The sequence below is a fragment of the Strix uralensis genome, chromosome 21 (genome assembly GCF_047716275.1).
Source record: "Strix uralensis isolate ZFMK-TIS-50842 chromosome 21, bStrUra1, whole genome shotgun sequence".
Taxonomy (NCBI): Eukaryota; Metazoa; Chordata; class Aves; order Strigiformes; family Strigidae; genus Strix; species Strix uralensis.
In genome coordinates, this window is record NC_133992.1 from 4,188,685 (window position 1) to 4,215,496 (window position 26,812).

At 46.2% G+C, this 26,812-nt stretch overlaps 1 protein-coding gene across 1 annotated transcript in view; it reads left to right on the forward strand.

Annotated features, from left to right (window-relative positions):
• PAPPA (pappalysin 1) overlaps positions 1–26,812 on the forward strand; it is a 183,306-nt gene that overhangs the window by 131,442 nt on the left and 25,052 nt on the right. Inside the window, exons 14-19 of the mRNA XM_074891148.1 lie at positions 6,945–7,113; positions 13,654–13,837; positions 16,420–16,630; positions 17,201–17,372; positions 20,736–20,883; positions 23,538–23,647. Of these exons, the coding sequence (XP_074747249.1) occupies positions 6,945–7,113; positions 13,654–13,837; positions 16,420–16,630; positions 17,201–17,372; positions 20,736–20,883; positions 23,538–23,647 (994 nt within the window). The remainder of the gene's footprint in view (positions 1–6,944; positions 7,114–13,653; positions 13,838–16,419; positions 16,631–17,200; positions 17,373–20,735; positions 20,884–23,537; positions 23,648–26,812) is intronic.

Genomic DNA, 26,812 nt, shown 5'->3' on the forward strand with positions numbered 1-26,812 from the left:
TCTCATTGAACTTTATAGGTAGTTGTTCTCAGTCATTGTTAGCTCTTTTGAAAATCCATTCCATCTTTCTGAAGACATTTATAGAGGGTTTGAAAAAAAAAAACCCTCCGTACTTTCCAGTTGTATTTTTCCAGTTGTTGGTTTTTCTGCTGCAGCTGACCACAGGCTGTTTTTGTTTTCAGCAAAAGTTTACCTCACTGCTGGAGATGTGCTGTAAAACGACACACTTTATTTTCACACTGCATCCTTAACGAGATATAATGGCCCAGTTAGTTCTTCTCTTGCGCTTTATAGCTCAAATTATTACACTTTTATTATTTCCTATTTAGCCTCGTGGAGTGGACGGTGAAATTGGGTGTGCAGAAGCAGAAGTATAATTTCCCACCCTGCAGTCACTCAAGCAGCAAAAATCCTGGTGCACTAGGGCTGCCTTTGACAGCAGTTCCTCAGAAATCAGGTTTTTGTCCTTTTCACCGTGTAGGAAACATCAACTGGGGATCTCCCACCCCTGGCAAGGCAGTTCTTGTGCAGTACTGCTTTCCCTCGGTGGCATTTCCCTGCCGTGTTCACAAGACCTGTCCCCTCCTCCATCCCGCCTGGTGCCATTTGCTCCTCTCCTGAAAACTGCAGGTAGGAGGCATGAAAACCCAGGTAGACACCCCAATTCAGCTGTCAGAATTGTGGGTTTCAGGAGTTTCCAGCTTTCTGATTCTCCATGAACTCTGTGTTTGTAATGAAGACAAGCCTCCCTGCCCCTGCAGCAGGCTCTGGTTGCCCATGGCTCTCCAGCGTCCATGCCCCACATTGTGCAGCTCCTTGTGCTTTCTAGTTAGTGTAGCAGAAATATTTTCCTTTCCTTTGTTTGGTTAAATCTTGGCATGAGCTCACTGTTATGGCTGCAAAACTGCTTCTGCAGGGGAAATTTTGGGTTTACCTTCCTCCATAAGTGTGTCCATCTGGCCATTTGGCAGATGGCAGGGACCAGCACTGTAGAGCAAGACCCACCCTTGGCCAACATGCCATCACCTGCCCTTGCCATGGCCTCCGTGGATGGCTGTCCTCCGAGCTTCACCCTTTGCTGCCCCAAACACAAGCCCCAAGGAGACATAGCCCACTCCAGCTCTTCTCTTTGTCTTGTTCTCTCCTGCTGTCAGCTTCCCCAATAAGAAATGATGAAGATAAATCTTCAGCAGTGGAACAAATGTAACCACCCTTTATAACTCTGGTTATTTTTTTCCTTTTTTTATAAGGGGGAAAAAAAGGATTTCCTCGTCTCTTTTTTTTTTTTGTGATTTAATGCAGCTTTCTTTTTCCCAATTCGGCTGCCTTTCCCCTGCCCTGTGTTCTGTCATTAAGCGCAATCTCTGTCAGCTTGCTTCTGGTGAAATTAATGAATTTCTCACAGAACTGTTAATCATAGAAGCTTTGGTCCGTGACATGTGTTATAATTCAATGGGTTTTTAACCTTCGCCCCATTTTGGTAATTGGCAAACGGCATCATTTGGCTTTTATTAAAGTGGAAGGCGATGCGTTTTCTTTGTTTGCCTGGACAGACTCTGGCAGGGAGACCTGCAGGGCTGCTAACGCCCAGGCACACGGTCCCGCTTCCAGGCTGCCAGGGCAAAGGGGCTTTGAGAGCTTTATCAGTTCAAAATGCCCCACCCCGGGCAGGAATATCTCATACAACGGGGTGCAGTCAGGCTGAAGGCAGAGCCAGTCCCCTGGGAGAACGTTGCCCTGCATTGGTGGGGACAGTGGTGGGGACATATTGGCTCGTGCCTCTCCTTCCTCCACAGTTTACCTGGGGTTGGATCAAGTGTTTTCTATAAATGTCTGGATCTATCCGCATTCCTGACCCTATCAGTTCGAATTCGGGTTTTGCTGTGATCACTATCAGAGTCTGGGCAACAGTACTGCCGTGAGATCGCTGAAGGGACCATAGGTGATGCTACTCTTTTGGTCACTCTCATGGACCAGATTTGAAGGCAAACACCTAAAAGGAAAGGGCTTGATCCTTATTCCAGTGGCACAGTCAGCACAGGTTCACTGGTCCCCATCCAGCACCAAGGACTCAGGTAGATGTTCTTTGAGATTTTATGTTAGTGCAAGGAGACTAACAGGTTGTAGCTGAAGACTGAAGAAGATTCATCACCACCTTTGCAGTTCATAGGTTTTTTTTATATCTACAAGGAATGTGCCTAGCAGCCTTTGCTTTCCAAAATGCTTGGATTAGAGAGAGAGAACCTGCTTTTGCCTTTAGACGAATCTCTACAGAGGAGAAGACAAACCCATTGTAAGGATAAATCTGTAGGAAAAACCCTCAGAAGGCTACACATGTGTGAGTTGTGTGTATGGTGGTGTAGAACAAAACCAAAGTATGCTTCAGATCTGCAGCCCAGGCTGGCCTGGACTGTGGAAAATGAAGTTTTTCCTATGTACAACAGATAATGGTGTGGCTCCTCTCATAACAAGTGTATACCATGAGCTTTTATGCTCACCTATGCATATATATGTGTCGGAGCTATCACAAAGGAAACAAGTAATTAGGGCACTACGTTAAGATGAGTTCTTGGAAAAGTGCTTGACCCCAGGGTTAGGAAAAGAAAGTCTGGCTGCTGTAAGCTTTTCAAAAGAGGAAGTCCTGGATTGTTTTTGTGTGAGGAAGGAAGAGTTCCACTTAATTGTTATAATTCTCTATAAACATGTTAAAATACAAATGTTTCTAGGATTGTGTCACTAAGACCCCAATTTAGCAAAGCCCTTAGCTATTTGCTTACATCCCCCTGTAGTCAAGTCTATCAGTGGGACTTAACCATGCTTTTGAAGTTAAGCACATGTTTAAGTGCCTTGCTGAATTGGGGCCAATATTGGCGCAGAGAAATAAAGATTTAGAGGCTAATGACTGAGCTCATTTAGATTAGGGATGGGCAGAATGGATTTGAATAAAATCAGAACTGGTGCAGAACTTCAGCCTACATGTGAAGCTCATTCAGTTCAGGGCTTTTTACATCATTGAAATGGTCTGCCTTGATCTGTACTTTCAACACGCTGCAGGCAGTGGAACGTGTGCTCTTTGCACTCACCTTGGTATGAAAATGTTGCTTTAGGAAATCATATACTACCAGGGCAAGAACAGGAACAGGTGAATCCTGAGGTGGACCTAGTAAAATAAACACTGTCAGGGAATATCCCAGGCACCGACATTTGTTCGTTCATGTAGATCAGTAAATCATTAGAGTGGTCCTTGGGTCCCTTATGTAGCTTTCATGCAGACCAGCTCATACTCTGGAAAGCAATTGGTGCATTTGGGGAGTTAGGATAGACCAGGGATGATTTCAGATAGGCAGTTTTGATGAAGTCACCCAGTTTTGATTGCAAGAAAATGGGGTAAGCTGTCCTATGCCAGGAATCAACATGAGATAAAGTAGAGTGATTTCATTCTCAGATATTCTATATTGTTTCTTTCCCGAGGAATGTGGAGTTTCTGGAGCATGTGATGACTAACCACTGCTAAATGGCAGTACCCATGCAAGAGCTTCTGTAACCCACAATTCTGCAATATGGATGTGATGGGTTCTTTGTCTAAACTTCCTACTTGGAGATATTCATTTTGCCTTCTTAATTCTGCATTTGCAGAACTCAATTCAGGATCGTGACTTCAAAATTCATTGGGATTTACGGCTGACAGTAGCTGATACCAAATTGGAACCAGTAGCTAGAGAACCAGAAATATTTAAATTGGAAACATTTGGTGGCAGTGGTTGTTTTTTTACAAAAAGTGAATGGTTGTATTGTTTGTCACTGAAGTCATTCATATAGAGTTACAGACAGAGTGAGCTGCCCAGATGATCTGCTAACCGAGGCATAATCTGGAGCCTGGAGGGGGTGGCTAAAAATGTTCCCTGGCCATTTAAGAAGACCACAAGGGGACTTGTAAACAGAAAGAAGAACATCACAATAAGTGTTTCTTAATGCCTTTGTCTGTGGCGTTTCAGTTCTGTAGGACTTTTAAGCCCAGGCTTGCTCATCTGGTGTCCTGATACGAACTCAAGAAACCAGATTCTTTTTCTCCTTTACATTGATGGAAATGAAAAGCAATGCCACTGACTGCGGTGACGTTGCTCCAGATTTCCCTTTGTGCAAATTGCAAAGGTTTTCTTAGGCTTATCCTTCCCTCTGAAGCCATTGAAGCCTGAATTCAGTGCTACATCAATGTGCAGCACATCAATTCACATAAGTATTAAATGAAATAGGTCTGCTATTATTTTATTTTTCCAACTTTAGTGCAAAAGGGTTTTCAGATTTTGCAGGAGTTTTGCAATGGGCAGTCAAGGTTTGCAATATGTACTTCTGAGAATGGCTTGGCAATAGTGCTCGCTTTTTTCCTCAATGAGTCAACTTCCTCGTCACTGGAGCCCTGGCACAGGAGGAACTTGTATTGCAGCCTCACTGTCTGAAAAACAGAGGGGAGCAAAGTGGCAGTTAGCCTTCGTGGGTAGGTGTAACTGGGACATGTAGGGAGGGTTCAACAAGACGTCATTCATCATTTACACACTCAACATCCATATTCAGATATTCTTGCTAATGTTAATTGGTGACTTACTCAACTAGCAGAGCCATGAGGTCAATAGTAAGGTTCTGCTCTGCTCAGGGAGCCACAGTACGTAAGGCTGCCCCGGGGGGCTGCTACTGCAACAGTGAAGTCTGTGGTTCACGCTCCTGGGTGATTCATCTTGGGCGTTTACAAGACAATTGCACATGGCTGTTTTCCTCACTTCGTTTCCCTGCAAGAGAAGACCACCTGGGCACTAGGATATACTGTCCACTTGTTCTTCCACTGTTCCATCCACAGTCTCACTGATCGGTACAAAGTGAAATTAATGGCAGTTTAAATTTGTATGTCAAGCTATGAGTTGCAGTGACTGGAAAATATGTGTGAAACTGTTGGTATAGGGCAGGGGAATCCTACCGAAGGCAGGATCACATTGTGTAGGTCCCCTCTGGCAGAGGATCGTTTGTTCTGCGGAAGTAATGAGCATCACAGTTGTAGTGCTGATAGACAGGGCACTGTTTGTTGCATGGAAGGCTATTGAGTTGGCCAATGCAGAGATGGAATTCTCCTTCCTCAGTCCTGTCAGTGGCAATACTTTGTGCACAATGAGGAGATAAGATCTCTCTGAATGTAGAAATTGTTTATGGCTCATCGCACTCCAGGGAAGGGCCACCACTGAACAGGCAACCTTAAATTACAAGCATCGGGCACTTTCCATATAGTGCTAGTCTGGGACAGAGAAATGAGTTGTGGAGGTACATAATACTGTCGTTTAATCTGATCTAGAGCTCAGTAGAGACATGTGCAGATGTGCTTCTCTATCAGCAACATGGAGATAACAATACCAGCCCAGGTGTCTCACAGGGGTGTCATGAAAATTAATTAGATAATGTCTGCACAATGCTTTGAACACAGCAAAACACCACGTACATGCTAAGTCCTGTGCTTACTAAGGTGGATGGGGTTTTGGTGGCTGTTAACCCTTTTTCTAGGAGACAGGAGTAGTTTGCTTGTAATCCATTTCAAAATATGTATATTGACTTATTGCTTTCCCTCCTTTCTATAACTTTCTGTGTTTCAGGTTCTTCCCTACCCATGTAGATGGTGAAATAAGTCAAGGTTTTCCCTCCTCAGAATAAATTTAACTGTATTTAATTTAAATTAATTTTAATTTTTAGCAGAGGTATATCATTAATCCTTGGATTATGGGAATCCTTGGAATCCTTAACCCCAGAAATTTTGTCTCTAATCTAACAAAACGTCTTTGCATGTAGAATCATAGAATCATACAACGGTTTGTGTTGGAAGGGACCTTTAAAGGTCATCTAGTCCAACCCCCCTGCAATGAGCAGGGACATCTTCAACTAGATCAGGTTGCTCAGAGCCCCGTCTGACCTGGCCTTGAATGTTTCCAGGGATGGGGCATCTACAACCTCTCTGGGCAACTGTGCCAGTGTTTCACCACCCTCATCATAAAAAATTTCTACCTTATATCTAGTCTAAATCTACCCTCATGCTTTAAGACTCTCATCATTTTCATTGGCCTTTAGCTGAGAGACTGCCCCATACTCACATTTGAACATGTGCTGTAATGTTTGACTCAGGTCATCAGAGATGGTGGAAGACTTTGTTTCAACCAGACATCTCTGCGTATAGGAAAATAAACCAAAAAACTCTTTTTACAACTTGTGCTAAATGTTACAATAATTTACTGTAGGAAGACCAGGCAGTTTCCATCCGGGGAAACATTTTATGGATAGCAGGACAGCAACCGAAGAGATCTGAAATGACAGCATGCTGCTGAGCTTGATAAGAGCTTATCAGCACAGCTACACCGCTGATGTTTGGTGTTCCTCGTGAAGTGGAATAAAATGAATGTGTTGATTTCAATCGAGTTTCTCAAAGATAAGAGTGTCTATCACAGAAGCCCCTCCTGACACGTACACACATGCACACTTATCACTAGCAATATCGGGCACTCCTGAATTCAGCAGAGATTTAAAATTGGATGGGGCATAAGGACTGCTCTTGGAGGGATAGTGCTCTCGTGGGATGGATGGATGGATACGTGTTGGTATAGGAGTAGGAAGGCCACAGTGCAGTTGAATATTGCAGAAGATAAATTAATTCTGCAGAATTGGCAGGCTCTTCCCTTTTGCCACAAGTCCTGTAATTTGCTTTCATTGTCATCACCGTTACTGCTGTCCCTGTCCTTCAGAAGACATAACTAGAGGGTGTGCTTGTTGGTGAGGAGCCCTTTGCCGGGTCGGGTTCAGTATGGGCTGTGTGTCTGCTGCCTGACAAGTGATGAGTTTGTCAGTCAGACACCCTTGCTCTTGTGGGATGAATTAAATGAATTGAATAAAAATACCACTTCTTGTCTCCCACCTAGCTGTGTCCACTACTCCTGCGAAGCCACCGACTGCCAAAAGCTGGAGATTGAGAACGCGCTGCTGAACTGCACCAGCGGCGGGTGGTACAACGGTGCCCAGTGCAACGTGAGCTGCAAGACAGGCTACATTTTGCAAGTCCAACGAGACGATGATCTCAGCAAGAGTCAGGTTTGTTCTGCTGGTTTTGTATGACCCACAAGACAGGGATGGGCACACAGATGTGGAGAAATTGAGAAATAACCCAGCTTAAACCCCAAAATGTCATCTTGGCCTTGGGACAAGGTCTTATCCAAATACTTCTCATCAGAATAGGAGCCATCTGACTGTAGGAGGAAGTACTGACAGTGAGCAAAGCTCAGATGTTCCCCAAATTTATAAATTTTCAACCCAAAAGGTTTAAATATATGTTTAGGCCTTCTCTGATCTCACTGGCTCTACTCAGCCAAACAGTGTTTCTTGGGCTGTTTTTTTGCGGGCAGGGTGTTTGGTTTTTTTGCACAACCAGTTTCTGGGCAAAATATCTCGGTTTTATTCCTTGGGTTGAGGCTAACAATGTCTTAACTCCTTTGCAGTGTTTCAGTCCATCTGCTCCCAACCACACCCTGACACTGCACAAGTGCGTGGTAGCAAGGGGGTGGAAGAAGCACCCAAACCTTTTTGCTTCCAAACAAAGCACGAAAAACCTGCCCCAGTGAGCCAGGGAGTGCTCCCCATCTTCTCTAAGCCATGCATTAATAATCCAGTCCTACAAAGCAGCATGTCTTGATGCCGTGAGTGGGGTATTGAGGAAAACTATCAATTTCTTTAAACGTTAAAAGAAATGCAGGTCCTTTGTGCTGGGGAAGGTGGACAAGCTGTACGTGCAGCATGGCCCAGCCTCGGCGTACTGCTGGGAGCAGGGTGCACAGGGTACGTGGGTGCAGGGCAGACGCCCCAGTTTGTGCTCTTGTCTCTAACGCTGCCGGATCCCGTGAGTGCAGCATGGGGGTGGTTTTCCCCCATCAGCACCTTCTGGCCTGTTGTCGGGGCAGCGCGCACATCTGGGGCCGGGGAGGGTTGGGGGCAGGCAGCCGCGCTCAGCAGCCTGTCTGTATTTGTGAAATACTGTGTTCTTCATAAGCTCGCAGAGGGGGGAGACAGAGTGGAGGGGAATGAGTCAGCCCTTTCAACTCAATTACAAAACAAATACAGGACCCCGCGAGCTGGGCCTCTTCCACCCTAATTGGCATCAGCACCAGAACCCCAGCTCCAGCTGAGCATTTTTACAGAACAGAAAACAAGTTCTCAGACGAGCCTGAATGGCTGAACCAGGAAATAGCTGGAAAGGATCTGTACATTGAGCACACAGGAATCCCAAACCAAATAAAACAGCCTAAACATGTTTCACCAGCACTGTGTTATTTAAATGCAAGAAGTACCTTTTGGGGAGACTCAGCCAACTCTATATGGTTTTGCTCTGAGAAGTTTGGTTTCAGAGCCTTGATCAGACTCATATGACAGGAGTGGAGGATTTTAGCACCCCTAGCTAACGTGATTCACTGCCTATTACAACATGCTTCCTCTCACCCTGGTCTACTATTGCACTTCATCGTCTTTTTTCCACCAATAAAAACCCTGAGGCCAAGGTCTTTGTTTTGCTCAGTGCTGTGCATTCACTGTTCAAATCAGGGAAGTAGTGGAGCATCTTAAAGATATCCATGTTCAGCTAAGCACATTAAACACATGCTTTAAAAGTTTATTTATGTGCTTCGGAGATCTGTTGAAAAGGAACAGACAGTTTCTTTCACTATCATCTTGTTTTATTTCTTTGTGTCAGGTGCTTCAAGCCAGAACTTGTCGAATGTGTAGGCAAGAAATGAATTATCTGAGAAAGTCCAGAATCCATGGTTTGGATTCCTCATATTGTGTTGTATTGAATTGCATTGTCCTCCTTCCACAATTGCTTCCCAGCTTCAGCTCCTCTTCTGATCACAAGCATTTGGAGATAAAATAGGCCATGTGGGTTGTTATCTGTGGTCAGAGGGACTTTCTGCTGTGATTGAGGAGCCTTGCACAAAACTGTTGGTTGTTTCGCTGTTGTCATTTAGTTGGATATTTTGCTTGTTTGACTGATTTGAGGATCTAGGGCTGTTTTTTACTCATTGAACCGACAGTGTGGGGGGCTGCACGAGGAAGAGGAGGAAGGAAAGTAGCTTTGCATATGCTGATCTTTCACACTGTTGGGTAGGAAGGAGGCTGAGGTGAGGTGCAATGTCTCAAAGAGCAGACTGAACATTGGTGGCCCATGACCACCACATGCTGATGAAGGTGATTGACAGACCAGTGAAAACACCCTGATCTAGCATCTGAACCACATTTGTCTTCCGTATTTCACTGAAAGGCAGAAAAAAAAGGGTGAACATAGAAGTAAAAGCAAAATTTTCAAAAGCACCTCAGAGGTGTAGGGGCACAAGTCACATTTCAAATCAATCTTTTATATCTAAGGGGTCTTTGAAAATCTTCTTAACAGTTTCTGCACTTTCTGGCCTCTGTGTCTTCTGAAGCCACCATTTTAATCAGTCTTAGGGCAAGAAATTCATTCATCTCTGCTCTCTGAGAAGCTCCCATTCCCAAATTCTGTTAAAACTCCATAAAATCACCAAACCCTGAAACCCCTCAGGACTATGTGCAGTAGAAACTGCTGTTTGAAAATAAAAAGGCTGAACTGTTTACAGACTCTGGGTTCTCTCTCATCCTCATTTACGGACTTCAGCAACAACAAAAAAGGGTTTGCATAGTGATGGAGCAAAATCCTTCATGTATCTTTCTCACAAAGAAGATGTCGAGATGTTTTCATTTCCCCCCGATTTCTTCTCACCCCCCTGACAACTCCATCACTCTTTCTTCTCTTCTCCCCCTTTTCCCCCTTTGTCTTTCACTGCTTTCCTCCCCCTTGTCCTTTGCTGAAAGCCCCACTCATTCAGTTACTTGTTGTCATCTCTCCTTGAAGCTACCACCACTGCTGCTCTGGTCAAGAGGTGTTATTTAAAACCCAGCAGCTCCCTAATGTTGTGCAAAGGCATCATCAATCATGCCAGGAAAAGAAAGCGCGGCTCATGTGGGTTCAATTAGAGGCACAGTAGTGGGCAGAAGTGGAAGAATACTTAGAGGGAAGGGCACAGCTGTTCATTTTTAAGGAGAGGAAACTTCACACGTGAAGCATCGCTTGAAGAAGGAGCCGGCTGGGATCTTGGGCAGCAGGAAGGAGACATGAATTCTCCCAGGCTGTTAAAAGTCCCAAGAAACAAATCTGTCTGGCACCAGATTTGTTTAAGTTTGCATCCTCTTCACTGTACTGTACACTGTATTTCTTCTCGCCCGCCCTCCCTCCTTGCTTAAGCCTCTTTTGGAAGGCAGGACATGAAGGGAAGCGGTTGCTGCGATGCCAGTCAAAGCAGCACAAAGTGCCCAAAGTGACAGCTAATAAACTAGATGAGGAAGCCAAGTGCTTCGTATGGACTGCTGTGAGCTGGGTGACCTTGTCAGATCAGACAGGCGAAACAGGCACGTGCCTGCTCAGGCTTGGGTGGGAGCTCTGCAAAGGCAGATGCAGATGCTGCCGCTATAAGCCAGTGCCTGATCCGATGGCGGCGCTGCTCAGGCTGAGCCGTCGGAAATACCCCCAAGGTACAGCGTGGTGTTGGGGAGAGACGGGCTCCTGCTCAGCAGCCTGGGGTCCTGCCCCTGGGTGCTGCAACGATCCCACCTTCAGGCAGGACATTGCAAGAGGGAGAAGCTGAAAGCTGGTGGGTGCCATCTGCAATAATTTCCGTGGTGTGGTTGTCCTCTGTGCTTTCAATCAAAGCCACTAGTCTTTGTCTCCATTGCAGGGAACGTTCTCTGTTATGTTCTGCTGCAGAAATGCATGTGCTCCCATTGCTTGAGGTGATGACATGATAGACATGCTCTGAAATATGCCATTATTATGTCTGACCTTGAAAACCTCAGCTTCCAGCACACAAAGTGTGGAACAAATTACTGGAAAAAGCTGAGAAGCCAGGGTCTTACCCACATGGGCACAGCTTCTCTGCATGGGAATGGCCTTGCCAGTGTACCAGGAAGAGGAAAAGCCATATGGATCTGGAAGGAGGTGACTCTTCCAGATTTGGTTAGTGGTTTTCTTGGGAATGCACCATGGGGAAAAACCCAGAGATGAAAACATGGAGAGACTTTTTTTTTTTTTTTTTTTCCCACATCAAGGTCTCGAACAGGGGCAGAAATAAAGTGCAGTGGGAGTATAGCTCTAATGAGGGATCCCTTCCAAGGAGGGGTGACCCCAGGCACATTGCATTTCCAGCAGGCTGTAATGTCCTGCAGCCTTCTGCTAACAAAGACCACAGCTGCAGCTGAAATACTCTCACAAGTATTAGTCTGGGCAAAACATTCTTGCCCATTTTCTGTAAGGTGTGACTGTCGAGCACAGATATTGCTTCTGTTTAAATTTTTGTGTTATAGTCGGGATTCTGAATTTGCACTGTTTACTTGGTGTTCTGTAGAGACACATCTGATGTGCAGCCCTGTCATTAGAGAAACTCCCTTGTGCATGTGTCTCAGCAGGCAGTATCAGCTAGAAGGAGCAATCATTTATTCCTAAACTAGATCACACCAACAGTAATAACTGAATTCTAGGAGTTGAATCTCCTATCACTGATGGATCTTCCCTGTGCTCAACGTGGATCCAGCATCCAGCAAGATACAGTGCAAGACCCCTGTCTTTTCTGTAATGTTTGGATAGCCCTTGACATCAATAGCTTGGTTTTATGTTTTAACCTCCTGCTGTCGAGGTGCCCAGCAGCCACGGTGCTGGGGTGTTATTTGATGATAGCATCTGTTAAGGGAAATGGAGGCTTCGCTGAATGCTGGAGCAGCCCAGCCTGGAGTGCAAATGCAGTGTTGATGCTGCTGTGTGTATGTGTTATGAAGACGTAGAATTATGCTGTGTCATCCCTCTCCTGGGGCCATCACACCACAACTTCCTGGAAGCACAGGCATCTTCAAGTCATCAACCATCTAGGGAATACATATACTTTTTAATGGTACAGATATTCTGATAAGCAACAAAGGCAGAGTAGATAACCACTGGGGAGCAAAATGATTGGGAATGAGACCACACAGTGTCACTTCACCTGAAAATTTGTAGAAAAGACATTTTTTTCCATCAGCAGTGCTCCCTGTTTAAATAAACTCCACGGTCTAGAAAAGGGGTTTTGTGCCCACTTGGGAAGTGTCCAGTTTCTCAGCTCTGGGACTGCTTTTTCCATTCTGAATGCAACCATATATCAAAGGGAGACAGGTTTGAACTTCTGTTGAAACCATTAGGGTGTTTTTGCAAAAAGGGAATCCAGGTCCCTTTGATGTGTGCTAGAAAAATTCCCCTTCCTTTTATAAACCCAGATCAATGGTCGGCAGTGCAAATCTCTTGTGAGCGTACCAGCCCTGAATAAAATATTCCCTGGAGGCAGAGGAGTGCTGCTGTATGGCTTGGTCAGATTCCTCACTGGTATCTTCCCCTTCTCATGTTTGGGTTTCTCACATTTCTTTTTCTTCTGTCCTTCTCTTTATTTGGGTATGGAGGGAAGAGGCCTACTTTCAGATGCTTCACTTCTAGTTTTAAATAATTTTCCCTTTTTCATTTGAAAGTGGATATGTTGTTTATTCTGTTCTCTTTGCGAACATCTGTTTGTCCTTCAGTCACCCAGTAAATTCTTCATCTTAGCTTTGGATGGGTGGCTCCTTTACCCCCCCCCCCCCCCCCTTTTTTTTTTCTCTCTCCCTAGCACTTCAGGATTTCAGTCTGCTGCATTGTTTGGATTATCCCTCAAATCCAAAGAAGTGTAGCTTCTGTGTAGCTATGAAGGTAGAGGACATTAAGGAAGTCAGAGCACAGGCACTGACTCTGTATTCGACCTCTCAAGTGCCAGGTGAATGTATGGGCAGGATGCTCTTGGGTCTGTCCATTGCAAACGCCTCCAGGAAGAAGTCTGTCTGTCAGGCGGGCACGTCCCAGGTCCCAGGGCAGCAGGGCCCTGATTTCGTTTGGAGCCTTGGGCCGTTCTGGGAGTAGAAGCCATGACAGCAGCTGTCAGTATCTGAACACAATGTTGACATGGCCCAGGCCACCTCCCCTGGTACCCCAGTCCAAGGGTGACTGACACCTCTTGGGAGAGCCTTGGGTGGGAGTCCCAAAAGGGTTCATGTCAGGTTGGCTTTTACTTCAAACCCAAGAGTGAGTTCAACTGCTCAGAAGCACATGGGGATCCCCTTGGAGTGGCTGTGTCACTGCAAAGGTGACGGGGATTGGGGATAGCTGTCAGCTCCAAACAGCTCAGACTTGCACGCTCCTTTCTCATCCCAGGGCAGAGCAGCAGCCTGACGGTTTGTCTCAGGAGGCGTTGGAGACAAGAGTTCAGATTATTTGTAGTGCTCCACTCCTTCTATTGAAGCACTTTGGCGTCTCACCGCAGAGGTGACAAATACATCCTGGTTCTCTGACACTGCTTCTTGTGGGACCTTGGTGGTTTTAGTAGCTGCTGTCCAAATGATGATGGTAGTGATCAGACCCAGTTTTGCTTAACTTGTGAGCCAAAATAATGGCTGTTAGTAGGCTTGAAATGGTTTTGATCTCTTCCTTGCTGGCTGTGGTGGCAGTAGGCATGTGTCTTTTTCCAGATGGAGTCCAGCATCACCATGACTTGCGTGGATGGGAAGTGGAACAAGCAGGTGACCTGCGAGCCTGTGGACTGCGGTGTCCCTGACCAGTACCATGTCTACCCAGCCACCTTCAACTGCAGCGAGGGGACCACCTTCGGCAAGAAATGCTCCTTCACTTGCCGACCTCCTGCTCTTCTGAAAGGTATTGGAGAGTGTCTGTGCAGTGACCTGAGGATAGCTGCACAGCTAACACAGACTGTTCCTAGTAATATATGTTACCATTGCTGTTGTTTTAGAATTATTCATGATATTTTAAGTATGAAGAATTATGAGACTCTATGGGAAGGTTTATTTATATTAGAAGTTAAGTTCCTTTGCATCTCTCTATTACCTTCCTTTGACCTTTCCTTGATCACCGTTGGCCAGGCAGTAATGACAGTGAATATTGCTTCCATACAACCAAAACATGGAAACGTCATGGGGATAAATCAAATTGAACTCTCTCATCTTCTTTCCCATGCCTTCTCTGTTTTCTGTGTCTGTCTCCCTTCTATGCCTCCTCCATGTATTTGGAAAGGCAGGAGAGGACTGAAAAGTCCCCTGTCCCAGTGGCACAGTCCCCCATCACTGTTTTTCCTAATCCACCCATCACCTCATCTTGCTCTACCTCTGATCTTTTCTCCTCTTCTTGTTTGGGACTCTCTACAACTTTTTTTCTTAAAAATAGCACACTCTGCTGCTTTCTTTCCTTTTCTCCCTCATCTTCCCTGCTGCTTTTCTGCTAGCATCCCCATCATCTTCTCAGCACCATCAACTCTTCTGCTTACTGGCACATTACCCTTTTGATCGGGTCCTCAGGAAACAAGAAAAGATATCATTGTTAATTTGAAGGAACATTAGAGCCAAATTAACTTGTCATCTTGCAGTAGAATAATCTTAACTGCTGTTGTCAACTCAGGTACAAATGCTGTATAAGCTTTTTTGTACAGGTGGTATCACCTTTTCTGCTAGGATTCATTGCAAACCCCAGAAGAGGCATGGGAAGTGTTCTTCATTTCAGTGAAAAGATATGTTGATTTCTTCATATATAACCAAATTGCTAAATTCTTCTAACTCTGACACTTAGGAGGGCAACCACAAGCAGCCAATACACAGTGAAAGACTACTCAAAGGGGAGTTTTTTATCAAATTTTTCTGTTCATACGCTCAAGAGGTTCATCTTCAACAAGAGGTGTTTTTTCATTGAAAACGCCTGGAATTTTTTTGAGGGGGCAGTGAAAATAATGATATCCATCATGACCAACAAGAGCTTCACCTGATGGCTCCGGCAGGGTAGCTGGAGGGATAATGACCAACCCTGAGGTTGGGGTTCAGCTGTGCTGTGTAGCATCACTTCACTTTTGTCCAGAAACTGTGAGCTGTGATGTAAAGGCAACATTTGGTGTACAGCCATCGGTGATGACTAATAGATGTTGCCACTAAGCTTCTGGAGAATGGCGTTCGAATGACTCACGCCTAATTCAATCACTGACGTCATGACAGCCACTGTTGGTAATGTCACAGCTTATCACTTTGCAGTGGCAAGTATGATATCACCATGGCTGGTCTGCAGAGCTGCTGCATGAGTCAGAGCAGAGGAGCATGCTGGTGCTCTAGAAAAGAGCTCCCTTCTGCACAAAATACCTCTGCAATCATCTGCAGTTGGGGACGGGAGAGAGAAAGCCAGGGCTGATTTAATGCGGCTTCTCTTATCTTTGTGGGTAGGGCAGGAGGGCTCCTCCACATACCTTCCTGAGCCCTCCAGAGCCTTTTGTTTTCTTCTTTGAATTCCAGCCTCATGCCCCGGCTCTCTTCCTTCCCTCTCAGAGAGATGGCATTGCTCTGGGGTTAGCAGTTTGTCAGTATTATTTTGGATAACTCCGAAGTTGGCTTACTGTTGAAAATATGCCTTGTGGGTTGAGAAGAGTTCCTGCAGCAATGCTTGGGGATTTCAATAGAGTATTAGGGATTTTTGAAGGGTTAGTGGCTCATAGCTGTGCTTTGTTTCTTAGGAAAAGCTTATCCCTTTTCAACATACAGTATAAAATAACAAAGAATGTAAAATACACTGAGACTAGGCTACTTTTAGCTTAACCTTCTGAAGTCAAGTAGGTCATAGCAGAGGCAAATAGATCTATTGTACCTTTTACCTTTGAGGGGCTGGCCAAGAAAGCTTCCTAAGGAAAATGAGTCTCTAATGAGTATTATGAATCGTATTTATCACAGTAGTCCCTAAGGACTGAGAGTCCCCAGCTGAGAATGGCTCCTCATTGTGTTGGAGTAGTGACTCTAATACTAACAGATGCTGCTCCAAAAGGCTCAAAATTGAAATAAAAAGGACAGATTCAGGGAGGAGATATAACACAGAAGCAGAATGAAGAATGTAATGGCACCAAACCCTCTGTTAATGCCATGACTTTGGAGAGGAGGGGGTTGATGTACGAAGCAAGCTTCCTTTCAGAGAAGAACAAAATAAGGAAGAGAAATACAAAAGATTACAAAGCCAGTGCTGTTTCCCCTATGCTATAGCATTTCCTGAAATAAGCACTGTTTGCCTGTAATCTGAAAACAGACTCCTTAATGATTTAATGCCATCATCTAGAAAGAGAAAATGCATAGGACATACACAGCTGAATTTGTCAAACCAGCTGAGGTGCCTTTTGATATATTATGGGTGTAATGACATTTTAAAAAAAAAAATAAATCCTGCTGAACATTGTTAACTTTGCTCACTGTTCTTCTCAGGAAACAACAGCAACTTGACCTGCATGGAGGATGGGCTGTGGTCCTTTCCAGAAGCCTTGTGTGAGCTGATGTGTCGGGCACCCTCCGTCGTCCCTAATGCAGATCTCCAGACTACTCGTTGCCGAGAAGATAAGCACAAAGTGGGCTCGTTTTGCAAGTACAAATGCAAACCAGGTTACCATGTCCCTGGATCCTCCAGAAAAGCAAGAAAGTACGTGAAAAAGTAATGCCATGTGTTAAAATGATTTTGGGAAAGGGATGGGCTGTTTATAACCTGCTGTAAGGAGTAGTAGTTCCTTCATGCAGATAGTTGTGCAGTTTCAGGAGGATTTAGGCACCTAGCTCACTTAGACCTCTTTGAAAATCCTAACCAGTAATCAAAAAACAGACCTGACCTTAGAAATACCCTTTGATATGCAGCCTGGGGAGTCCCCTTTGAAACTCTGCAGGAAAGGGTTAGTGCTATCGTATACTTCTGACTCTGCACAAACCCACTTCAAACCAACCACAGCCCACAAGCCTTGGAAGTGGAGTTTTTGGGAGACGTGTCCAAGGCCAAAAGAGGAGTTTAGGCCGGGCCGGGCAGCTCAATGTTGGCTTTGCAAATAGTCGTTATTATTGCTGAGAGACCTCATGACGCAGATTCATGACTTGTTCCCCAAGTGTTAAAAGCTCAAGCACACCCATCCCCTGCAACCTGCTAGCAGAGCTCCGAGGCTTTAGATGCTCTTAGCTGACTCAGCCAGTCTCTAAATGGTCTTGGTTTTTTCTGCACAAAAAGGCGAGCCTTTAAGATCCAGTGCACGCAAGACGGCACGTGGCTGCCAGGCGCTTGTGTGCCCGTTACCTGCGACCCTCCGCCTTCCAAGTTTCATGGGCTCTACCAGTGCTCCAACGGCTTCCAGTTCAACAGCGAGTGCCGGATCAAGTGCGAAGATGATGACAATCAGTCGGTGAGTCTCTCTTATCCAAGTTATCTCAGCCCATACAAGCGTGCTTTTCTCATATGTTCCCTGAGGACCCTGATCTTGGAGGAGCCAAGTGCTATTGAGCTCTTCTGAGACCAGAGACAGAGAAATGAAGAAGGGAAATACATAGTTAAAGTAGAGGGAGAGAGCTACTGTGAAGAGCCTGGAAATACTATTTTTATGATAGTAGTAATAGTATTAACTATTATCCATAGAGGACTAACAGTGAGTGACTTACTGTTTCCAGACAACAAGTGGCTGAAATAACTGCCTCAGTGGCTCAGTGATCTAGCTAGAAAATAAGGAGTAATGAATGAAAGTAAATAGGGTATGAGTTACCTGCACTTGTCCTGTTTGTTCATTCCATTTTACCTTGCTTTTCTCTCCAATGCTTTTTCTCATTATCATTATATGTATGTGTGCCATATTATAATTTAATTTTATAGGGATTACAATTATTCAGGTGAACTGTCTCTGAACTTTCATATTTTTCTGGCTGTGAAGGTGTCATTTGGCATCAGGGGTCAGATCCTCATCTGGCATAAATCAGCATGTTGCCTTTGACTTCCTAGGAGCTGTGTTCACTGATATGAGAAGGTCTGGCCTTTAGTATCTTGTTTGAAATGCTTAGTTTTCCTCACCAGAGGTAATTATAGTTTGTGAGATAAGTAATGCCTCCCAGAAGTGCTGCTGCTGCTTAATACGCTTGGGAAGAGAAAGTGGGGTTGTAGAAGCTGCTGCTACTACATGCACTGCAGAGAGCAGGGCGTGCTCTGTCAAAGGCCTTTTAATATCATTCCAGATCCTGAGGACATACTAAAAAGGGGCCAACCCTGCCCTAGAGCCAATGATCTGAAAGACACCTCTGATACCTGCTCCAAAAGCCAGTTGCTGCCCCATTCCCTGCCAGGTTGGCCTGCCCTCCTCACGGGGACAACAGGCAGAGTTGGGTTTTTCATCAGGGCACCTGGAAAAGGTTTCCTTGCATAAGACTTACATGAGGTTATGAGCCTCGCAAAATGCAAAGTTGCACACGTGGGCAGAGTTTGGTTGGGAGCTCTGGGACACAACATCTGTGGCTTTGTGCATCTACCACAGGTCAATGTGGCTGAAGACATGTACCACTGCTGCCAGTGCAGGGAAACTGGGGCCACCAGGGTAGTGGCAACTGGTATAATGGGTTTGTGTTTGCTTTTAAATGAGCTGGACATGGAGAGGAGCAAGCAGTGGAATCAGGGTTACAGCAATAGTGAAGTGAGCTCTGGAAAGTGAGAGATACAGCTATGTCTCTATTCACTGAAAGGAAGAGTGTAGTGACTGTTCAGCTGCGAAAGCACCTTGAGCAAAGGAGCAGATAACATCTTGAGAAAGGGATTTGCAGAGAAAGGTATTTCCAGATATCCCAGAAAATAGACTACAGAAAAAGAGGGAGGACTCCTGGCACAAGCCAGAGCCACTTGAGAGGTGTTAATTATTTAAGGATTAAACCCCACTAAGTCTCTCTCAGCTATATAAGGTGATAATGCACATTGCATCCAAGCAAGAAACTCAGCAGGGATTTTCACAAGAGATTTTGCAGGTCAGGGAATGATGGACAGTATGTTACTATAGCAATGGATATCCTGGGAACTCTTGAGTATGTTGCAGAAACTGTACAATAGTACCCTCAAGCACAGCCAGCTCTAGGAACATAAATCAGGTTTCATGGTTCACCTTTAAAAATCATGCTTGAACCCTGGCATGCAAATTGCAATGGAAGTGCACCACACTTGCTAAAACAGCAAATTGTGCTCAATTATCACTTAGCAATCTCTTCCTGAATTTGTCACCATGCTGAAAGATCATTACTCAGCTGTACATATGGCATCTCTTAATCACCAGGAACGTAATGGTCATTTAAGCAGGTACCTCCCCTGGCACCCAGAGCAAAGGTCTTCCATTTCTGAATATTGTGCACAAATCATATGAACAGTCAGGTCTAAATTAATCAGTCTCTGCCAAACTGGCCCTTAGGTGAGAGTCACCAAGCTGGATCACACCCTGAGTCCATCTGGTCCATTATCCTTTCATATGATTTCTTATTACTTCTGGCAATGGCCAGATGTCTAGAGAAGGGGAAGCAGGTCCCACGCAGTAGTCTGCCAATACGACCACTTTGCATCTCACTAAACATTGTGCTCATCAATAAAGCAGAGCAAAAAAAAGCATTAAGATATTAAGGACAAGACTAACACTGAAGGCTGCCCAGTCTTCCATGCTGGTACCAGGGGCTTGCGCAGACCCCTGTGCAACAACGGGTGTGGGACGTGGGGAAGAGCTCCTAAGAAAAATTCAACAGCCCTGCTGGGATCCCAGCACAGACAGCACACTAAAGGATCCCCAAAGATACCCAGCGCAATATCCAAGAGCAGGGTGGGTAGATTGCAGGCAACATGCCTGGCATATAAAATGGGTGAGGAGAAGCAGAGATCCTGCATGGTTCTCCCACCCAGCAAGGCCCCCGCGGGAGGTTTGGAGCCCAGCCACACCAGACGTCCTCCTGTTGAATGTCCCACATTATCCCATGGCAGTTAGGCTCACAGATCCTGCAGAACAGCTTGTGCAGAAATCCCCAATGCCACGAGGATAGATCTGACAAAAGATTGCCTGTGCACTCCTTTGTTGTTTCTAAAGGGCATGATATTTCCCCTCGGACTTTGGTATTCATTCTTCAATATCATACAGAGAATCTTTTCTATAAGGGAAATGTCATATTCTATTCCTTGCCCCTTCCCACACCAGAGGATTTTTTTCTCCTTTCCACCTGCCTCTGTGCGTGTCTGTCTCAGCCTCTTCGTTTGCTGTCACTCAAGGCAGCCAAGCTCTAAAGAGCACGTTCTGCCCTGCTAAGCATCCCTGCTTGTGTCCTGCTTTCCTTCCTCCTTCAGATGGCCATTGGGGATTCTTTCTTTTTCGAGACAAAGATGATACAACTAGTTAGAAAATGGGAAGAGGGAAAAGGTTGTCTGCATTCAATACAAACCTCTCAACAACAAGAGAGAAGGCAAATGGGGTGAATGCACCTTTATCGCTACTGGAGTGGGTCTATTTTAAGGTAGAGACCCTGCAAGGGCCTTGTAAAGACGTTGCATTGCACAGAAGAGGCGTTTGTATGCAATGCAGGTTTCCCTTTTTTTATTCTTTGGAAAAAAACTCCGTCTTGTCCCCCAGGGCTGGCAGTCCCAACTGGGGACTCTTCCAGCTGCAGCAGCACTTTGCTCCCAGCTCAGTTCTGTCCAGTTCTCACTTCTCAGCCTTGTCCTTGCTGTTGTTTTTGTGACCATCCTCATCTCCTTCTCTCATTCCCAGGGCCGTGGAAGCAACGTGATTCACTGCCGGAAGGATGGCACCTGGAGCGGCTCCTTTCATCTCTGCAGGGAAATGCAGGGCCAGTGCGCGCTGCCCACGCAGCTCAACAGCCACCTGAAGCTGCAGTGCGCCGGTGGCTACGGCATAGGTTTGTGTGCATCAACCCCGGCCCTCTGCCGTGGGCATGCAGCTCAGGTGGGAGTGGGGAGCACTGGGACAGGAGATGAGGAAGAGGATGGGAATGAGAGGGAGGAAGGAAGGAGCCTGCAGTCCTTGAAGTCACCTTCTCCTGTGGACCTGTTTGCCTGAGTGAGAGGCTGCTGCGGGAGGCTTTTCAGGGAACTGCTTTTAAGAAACATGAAGCTTTGAGAGGCCAGGCATCATGTAACATGCTCTGATTGCCTGCTCCTTGCAGTGCTTACAGTTTTGTCGTGTCCCTTCTCGGCCAGCTGCTTTTAATGGGCAGCCAGCACGCCAGAGTATGCCAGAGACACATCCAGTCCTCAAAATACAGGGAGAGATTGTACCTGCATTTGCTCTTACACTTTTGTAATGTCCCTCTCCTTCAACCACACACACACACACATGCCCCAGAGGCTGAAAGGCAGGAAGCTGGCAGGGAAGCACAGCACCAGGATAATTCAGGTCTCTCCAAAAAGAATATAAGACCAGCCGAGTATCCCCGTTGATATGACACTTGTTTCCCCCGTTCCTTCTGGGGGTCGCTCTGCAAGGGGTGATGACTTCCTGTGCTCAGCTTTGCTTTGTGTCACCCAGGCAGAGGGAGGGATAGACTACACACTGAATTCTATACACTATATTGTATTTTCAGCCCCCGTTTTTGAGGTGTCCCTGCTGTAAGGCCTGCAGCCCACACAGACCTGCGAGGCCCCTTCCTGCAGCCCCACTCCCAGCCCCTGCCAACCCCCTCCTCCCTCCGCCTGTCCCTTTGAACTTGGAGAAATTTCCTCGTTCCGTGGCTCCCTCATTATATTGCAGCCATGTGAGGGACCACGAGCCTCCTTGTGTTCCCTCCCCGGGGAGGAGAACACGACCTGGATGAGATCACCACTCTGTAATGATGCCAATTACAGATCATATATCAAAACAATTCCGACCCGCTCCTTTCCGTAAGCGTAAATAGCGTGGCGGAGCGCGGGAGAGCGAGCAGCGAGCAGGCTGTGGCGACTCTTAATGTGGCGAGGCGCTTTACCCTTGAGACGAGATTACCTCCTGGGGCCGGCCAGGTTTTTACAAGGAGAGAAATACCAATTCCTGGTTTGGAGGGGAGCATCTCAGTGCTGGAAGCAGGAGGGTCTGCAGCTGCCCACGCAGCGGGTGCCTGCCAGCCCTCGGTCCTCTCCCAGCCCTGCCGGGGCGGCCAGCAGCACGTGTTGCTCCCAGATGCAAGGTCCAGTGGGCCTGATCCTGGGGTGGGACCATGCAGCCGTCATGGAGGTGAGGGACTCATGGGCCAGATCCTCTGTAAGAGTGTGGCTCTCACTGGAGAGGGAGGAAGAGCTTGGCAAGGGCACAGCAGCCGTTGGCTCTTATCCTCAGCAGATGGAGACATACCACACACTTTGTGAGGCTCACCCAGCACCACGTTTTGGGCTCAGGTTGTTGGGGTTCTCTTCTCTTCTTTGTATCAACATCCTTCTGAGAAGGTGCTCTCCTGCCACTCACTCGCAAAGGGGCTGGTGTCAGTGGGCCTCATCCAGTGGGTCGGTGGAGCCACTACCACCTGCGCTGGGAAAGCAAAACAAACCCCAAGCTCTCCCTGTCTTGCTGGCTCAACAGCCCAGGTCTGCTCTGCTCCCGCTGACTCCTCCATGTGGGAGTACGTGAGAAGGCAGAAGCAGGTGGGGAAAATAATAGCATCCAGTCGTGGTCACTATGAATCCCACACACCTTCGGTAATTCCTCAGACACCTAATCTGCCCTTCCAGGCTGAGGTGTGTGTTGAGCCAAAGGTTCAGCTCTCCAAACCAGTGCGGAGATTAATTCCTCCCCCAGCGCTGATTGGAGTGCAGAAATCCTAATGACATGTTTGCAGCAGCTGTGCCATTCAAGAGTGATTTTCCAGGGGGGAAATGGTAATGGTCCAACACACTAGGGCTTACGGTTGTGTCACCACAGGGCTCTGGGATATTGCTGCAGAGTATCGCAGCATGTTTTAATAAAGAAGGGACAGGATTCCCACTGGGCATGACAGTTAATCAGAGAAAAAGCAGGTTTATGTGTGAACAAAGCCATCATTACCTCTCTGTGTACTTCTTATCGACTGTGGGACTTAGGTGATAGCTTGTCTGCAATATCATTAGGCTTGGTCACCCTCCGAAAGATTGTTATTGAAGGTCTGTAAATCTGACAGATCAAACAGTAGGGTTTTGTCATGTCATAGGTGAGATGAGTTCGACAGCCTCTGCTTAATCAGTCCCATTGCTTGAAAAAGCAGTTGAAATGGAAAAACCTTCACATTTTCTTGATGATCGAAAAGTGCAAAGCCTGACCCCCTTCTTGGAGTTAATAGCCAGAGAAATACCTAGATATGCAGCTCATACAAAGAGGCCCTGGAATATCAGCCACCCCCACGATCTCCTGCTGAGATGCAGGGTTGTACTCAGCACTTCATGTGCGGCTAGAAGATATGTGATAGTTATGGTTGACTGCTAATTGCAATTTAGGAAAAATGAGCCCTAATCCTGTCCTTCAGCTGGAAGGATGCTGAAAGGGTCAGAAGCTGCTTGCTTTATGCTTTAGCTTTATCCTCTAGCTTTATCCTCTCCATGTTTCATGCAGGCACGGAGTGTACCACCTCATGTCTGGATCACAGTCACGAGCCCATCCTCCTGCGCGTGAACGAGACTGTGCAAGACATCCAGCACTGGATGAACCCTCAAAGAGTGAAGGTCAGTGCCTGACGATTTCACAAACTATATCCCTTGTTGCATGTTTATGTGCAGTGAGTGAATAGCGTTACCCATGGTTGGTTCAATGAGGGGAATACATGGGGAATTCTGCCCTTTGGAAAAGAATTCCTGATTTTTGTTGTGTCTCTGCATGTTGTTCTGGTAATGTGGTGGCTTTCTCTCCGAGTTGTTTTCTCTCTGTGATATTCCAGTGAAAGTCAGTTCAAGGTAAAGGCCCCAAATCAGTGTGCTCAGATCCACCCCGCACCCACAGTGGGTCTGATCTGGAAACATGGTTCATTACACAGGAAGACGGGATGGACAGGGAGAGAAAGGGCACTGGCCAGGTTTTATTTTCTTCCTCCTGTTCAGTATTTTACATTCTTTGGGTGGCAGGGGTGGATTTTTCTGCACTGCTTTTGGATGACAAAAGAAGCTGATACAGAGGGTATTTCATTTCCCGAACCAGCAGAGCGGGCTGAGTCCTCCCCCCGCCCCTTCGCCCGCATGCGAGAGATGCCTGCTCAGCACAGCCCCTTCCAGAGGTCACCACTTCTTCCTCCTGCCTGCTGCAAATGCACAGGCAGCATTAACCACACACGACACTCCGTCCTGCGCGTCCTCCAGCGCATGCCGGCATCGGTCTGCCTGGATGGGGACATGCACACCCATGTACAGCACCTTGCACACACGCTCACCCCTGCACACATGTGCCACTTGCAGCAAATAGCTGCTTGGTTTCATGCCTACACTTGGATACCAGTGGGAGACACACTCATCTACCTCTTCCTGAAAACCCTCGTGCCATCTACACAAATGTGCCCTCCTGCCTCGAAATGCGTGTAACCAGGTGCTTGTGCCTACGCAGTATTTCTGCAGGTGTAGACGTTTATCTGGACATGCTCAAGTGCACATCGGAAGACACTGGCACATGGCGTGTCACCAGGGTGCAGGTTGCTGGTGGTGGTTGAGCAAACACTGTCGGCTCTTACATACTTGGCCCTGGCTTTGCAGGAGTCTGTTTTACACACTTGAACTCCATTCAGGAGGAGAACAAGCAGCCAACACAGCCCCAGCATGTCCAGAGCAGCTTTGACAGTCTTTTTGCTTCTCTACATGCCTAAATATGTACCCGGGGTTTGGGATTTTTGCAATCTGGCCTTGGCTGTGGACAGCGAGCTGCTCCAAAAATCTCCACCCCTTTATACTTCCCTATTTCACACAGAGCAATAGAATAAATCCTGGAAAGGGGTGGGGAGCCTATGTCCAGAGAATACGACAATCTCGCAGTGTCCTTCCCAGCTTCCCATTCACTCCAGACGCCAAGATTATATTACTGCCTAAGCCTAGGCTTTGCCAAGTTTCTGGCATGAAACATAAAGAAAACCCCTATCTCTGTATTAGGGGCAATTTCTCACTGGCCCTTTCCCGAGTGCTAGACTTTAAAGTGGTTTTGTAATTCATGGTGAAATAAAGTGACAGCTTCCCTCCCGTTCTCTGCTGTACTTCTTCGTTTATTGATGCGGGTACGCAGAGGGAGCTGTAACGAGTTTTATACCTGCAGGTCTCTGGAGGGCTCATTAGGCAGCAGGGAAAACATATAGTAGTAAAGGGGGAGTTGAGGGGAGTGAGGGATGGAGGAGAAATCATGGTTTCCAAGGGTACAGTGGTAAATAAGACCTTTTTTGCCCTGATGTCGAGGATCTTGCAAGAGCTTGAGGCTGTGAGCAGATACGAGTTCGACCCCACAAAGACTTTGTAACTAGAGGGTGAGATTTGGGCTTGAAAACTTGTGTTGGGAGATGGAGGGGACCCTTTAGGAGATGAGTGAGATGATGCTGAGACATGCTGGAGGGGGTATTTTTGGTAGCTGTAAAACATCCATCTTATTCAACTCTCCAGATAAGGGGATGTCACCCCCAGGGAGCGGTGCCTCATGGGGTGCCACTGGGGGAAATGCTGCTGCTGGTGGGTCCAGGAAGACCCTGGAGAGATGGGACTGGGATGCCTTAGGGGAAGGTTCCCATGGCAATGTGTTACATAGCATTAATAATATGTGTCGCTGTTTATGGTCAGTGACAGCTTGCTGTTGTGCCATACCAGTAAAGCAAGCAGCTGGTTGCATTTACACAGCAAGTCTTTGTGGATCTCAAAGTACTTCAGTGATGCAGAGGAAACACTTCTAGTTACTTAATTTCAGGCACAAGTAATATACAAATGAGTGCAGTATGAGAAGCAGATAAAGGCAGGACTGATCTGTGGAGCTCACCTTTGGGAGGACAGGCACAGATAAAACACAGGGAGAGCCGGCAAGAAAAAAAAAATATTTGTGTGTAACTGCTCACGCAACAGCTGTTGTGGAAGCAAAGTGGGAAGAGGGAACCATCCTTCCTCTGGGGGTTGTTTAGAGAAGAGCTCTACAAATCATTTGAATTTTCAGTTCACTCAAAGTTCTGTCAAATTTTTTAAAAAAAATGTTTTCTCCTAATCAAAGTGACTTTGTTGTTGTGATTTTTGGTGAACCAAAAAATTGGAGAAAAAACATGTTGGTTTGAACATAACATAACATTTCATTTCCAAGGAATTTTTAAACTTTTTGTTTAATGAAAATGAAAAAAACTTAGAAATGAAACGTCCTCTCAAAGGAACAGCAACAACAGATATTTCATTTCAAAAAATGTCTAAATATTACTGTTTTTCAGAATTGGTTTAGGCTGAGTTGCTTTGTTGGGTCTGAAACAGTTTGCCAAAATCAGTGTAAGTTGGCAGTGTCTTCCAAATCAGTATTTTCAGCAGGAAAAAAAAAAAAAAAAAATCACCTGAAATCTTCTGTGTGTCTGTTGTTCTGCAGTGGGCTGTGTTCAGAGCAACCATTGCTGTTCCCACAATTTCCCATTTACCGTGCATGTGCAAGGGGCAGCGAGCTGTTGAAGACACCTATAGATAGAGCTGCCAAGACTGACTATGCAGGCAGTGGAGAGAAAAAAGTGAAATATCTCAGCAAGACAGCTTGACAGCTCTTTCCCATTGACTGCAGAGAAACAAGGCAGACACCTAATTTCTTAGGTTGTCTGAATTTGGGTCCTTGCCTTTGTGCTGAGCAGGAACAGGCCAAATACTGCACAAGCACGTGCATGCCTGGGACAGCTGCGAAAGGGTTGGCAT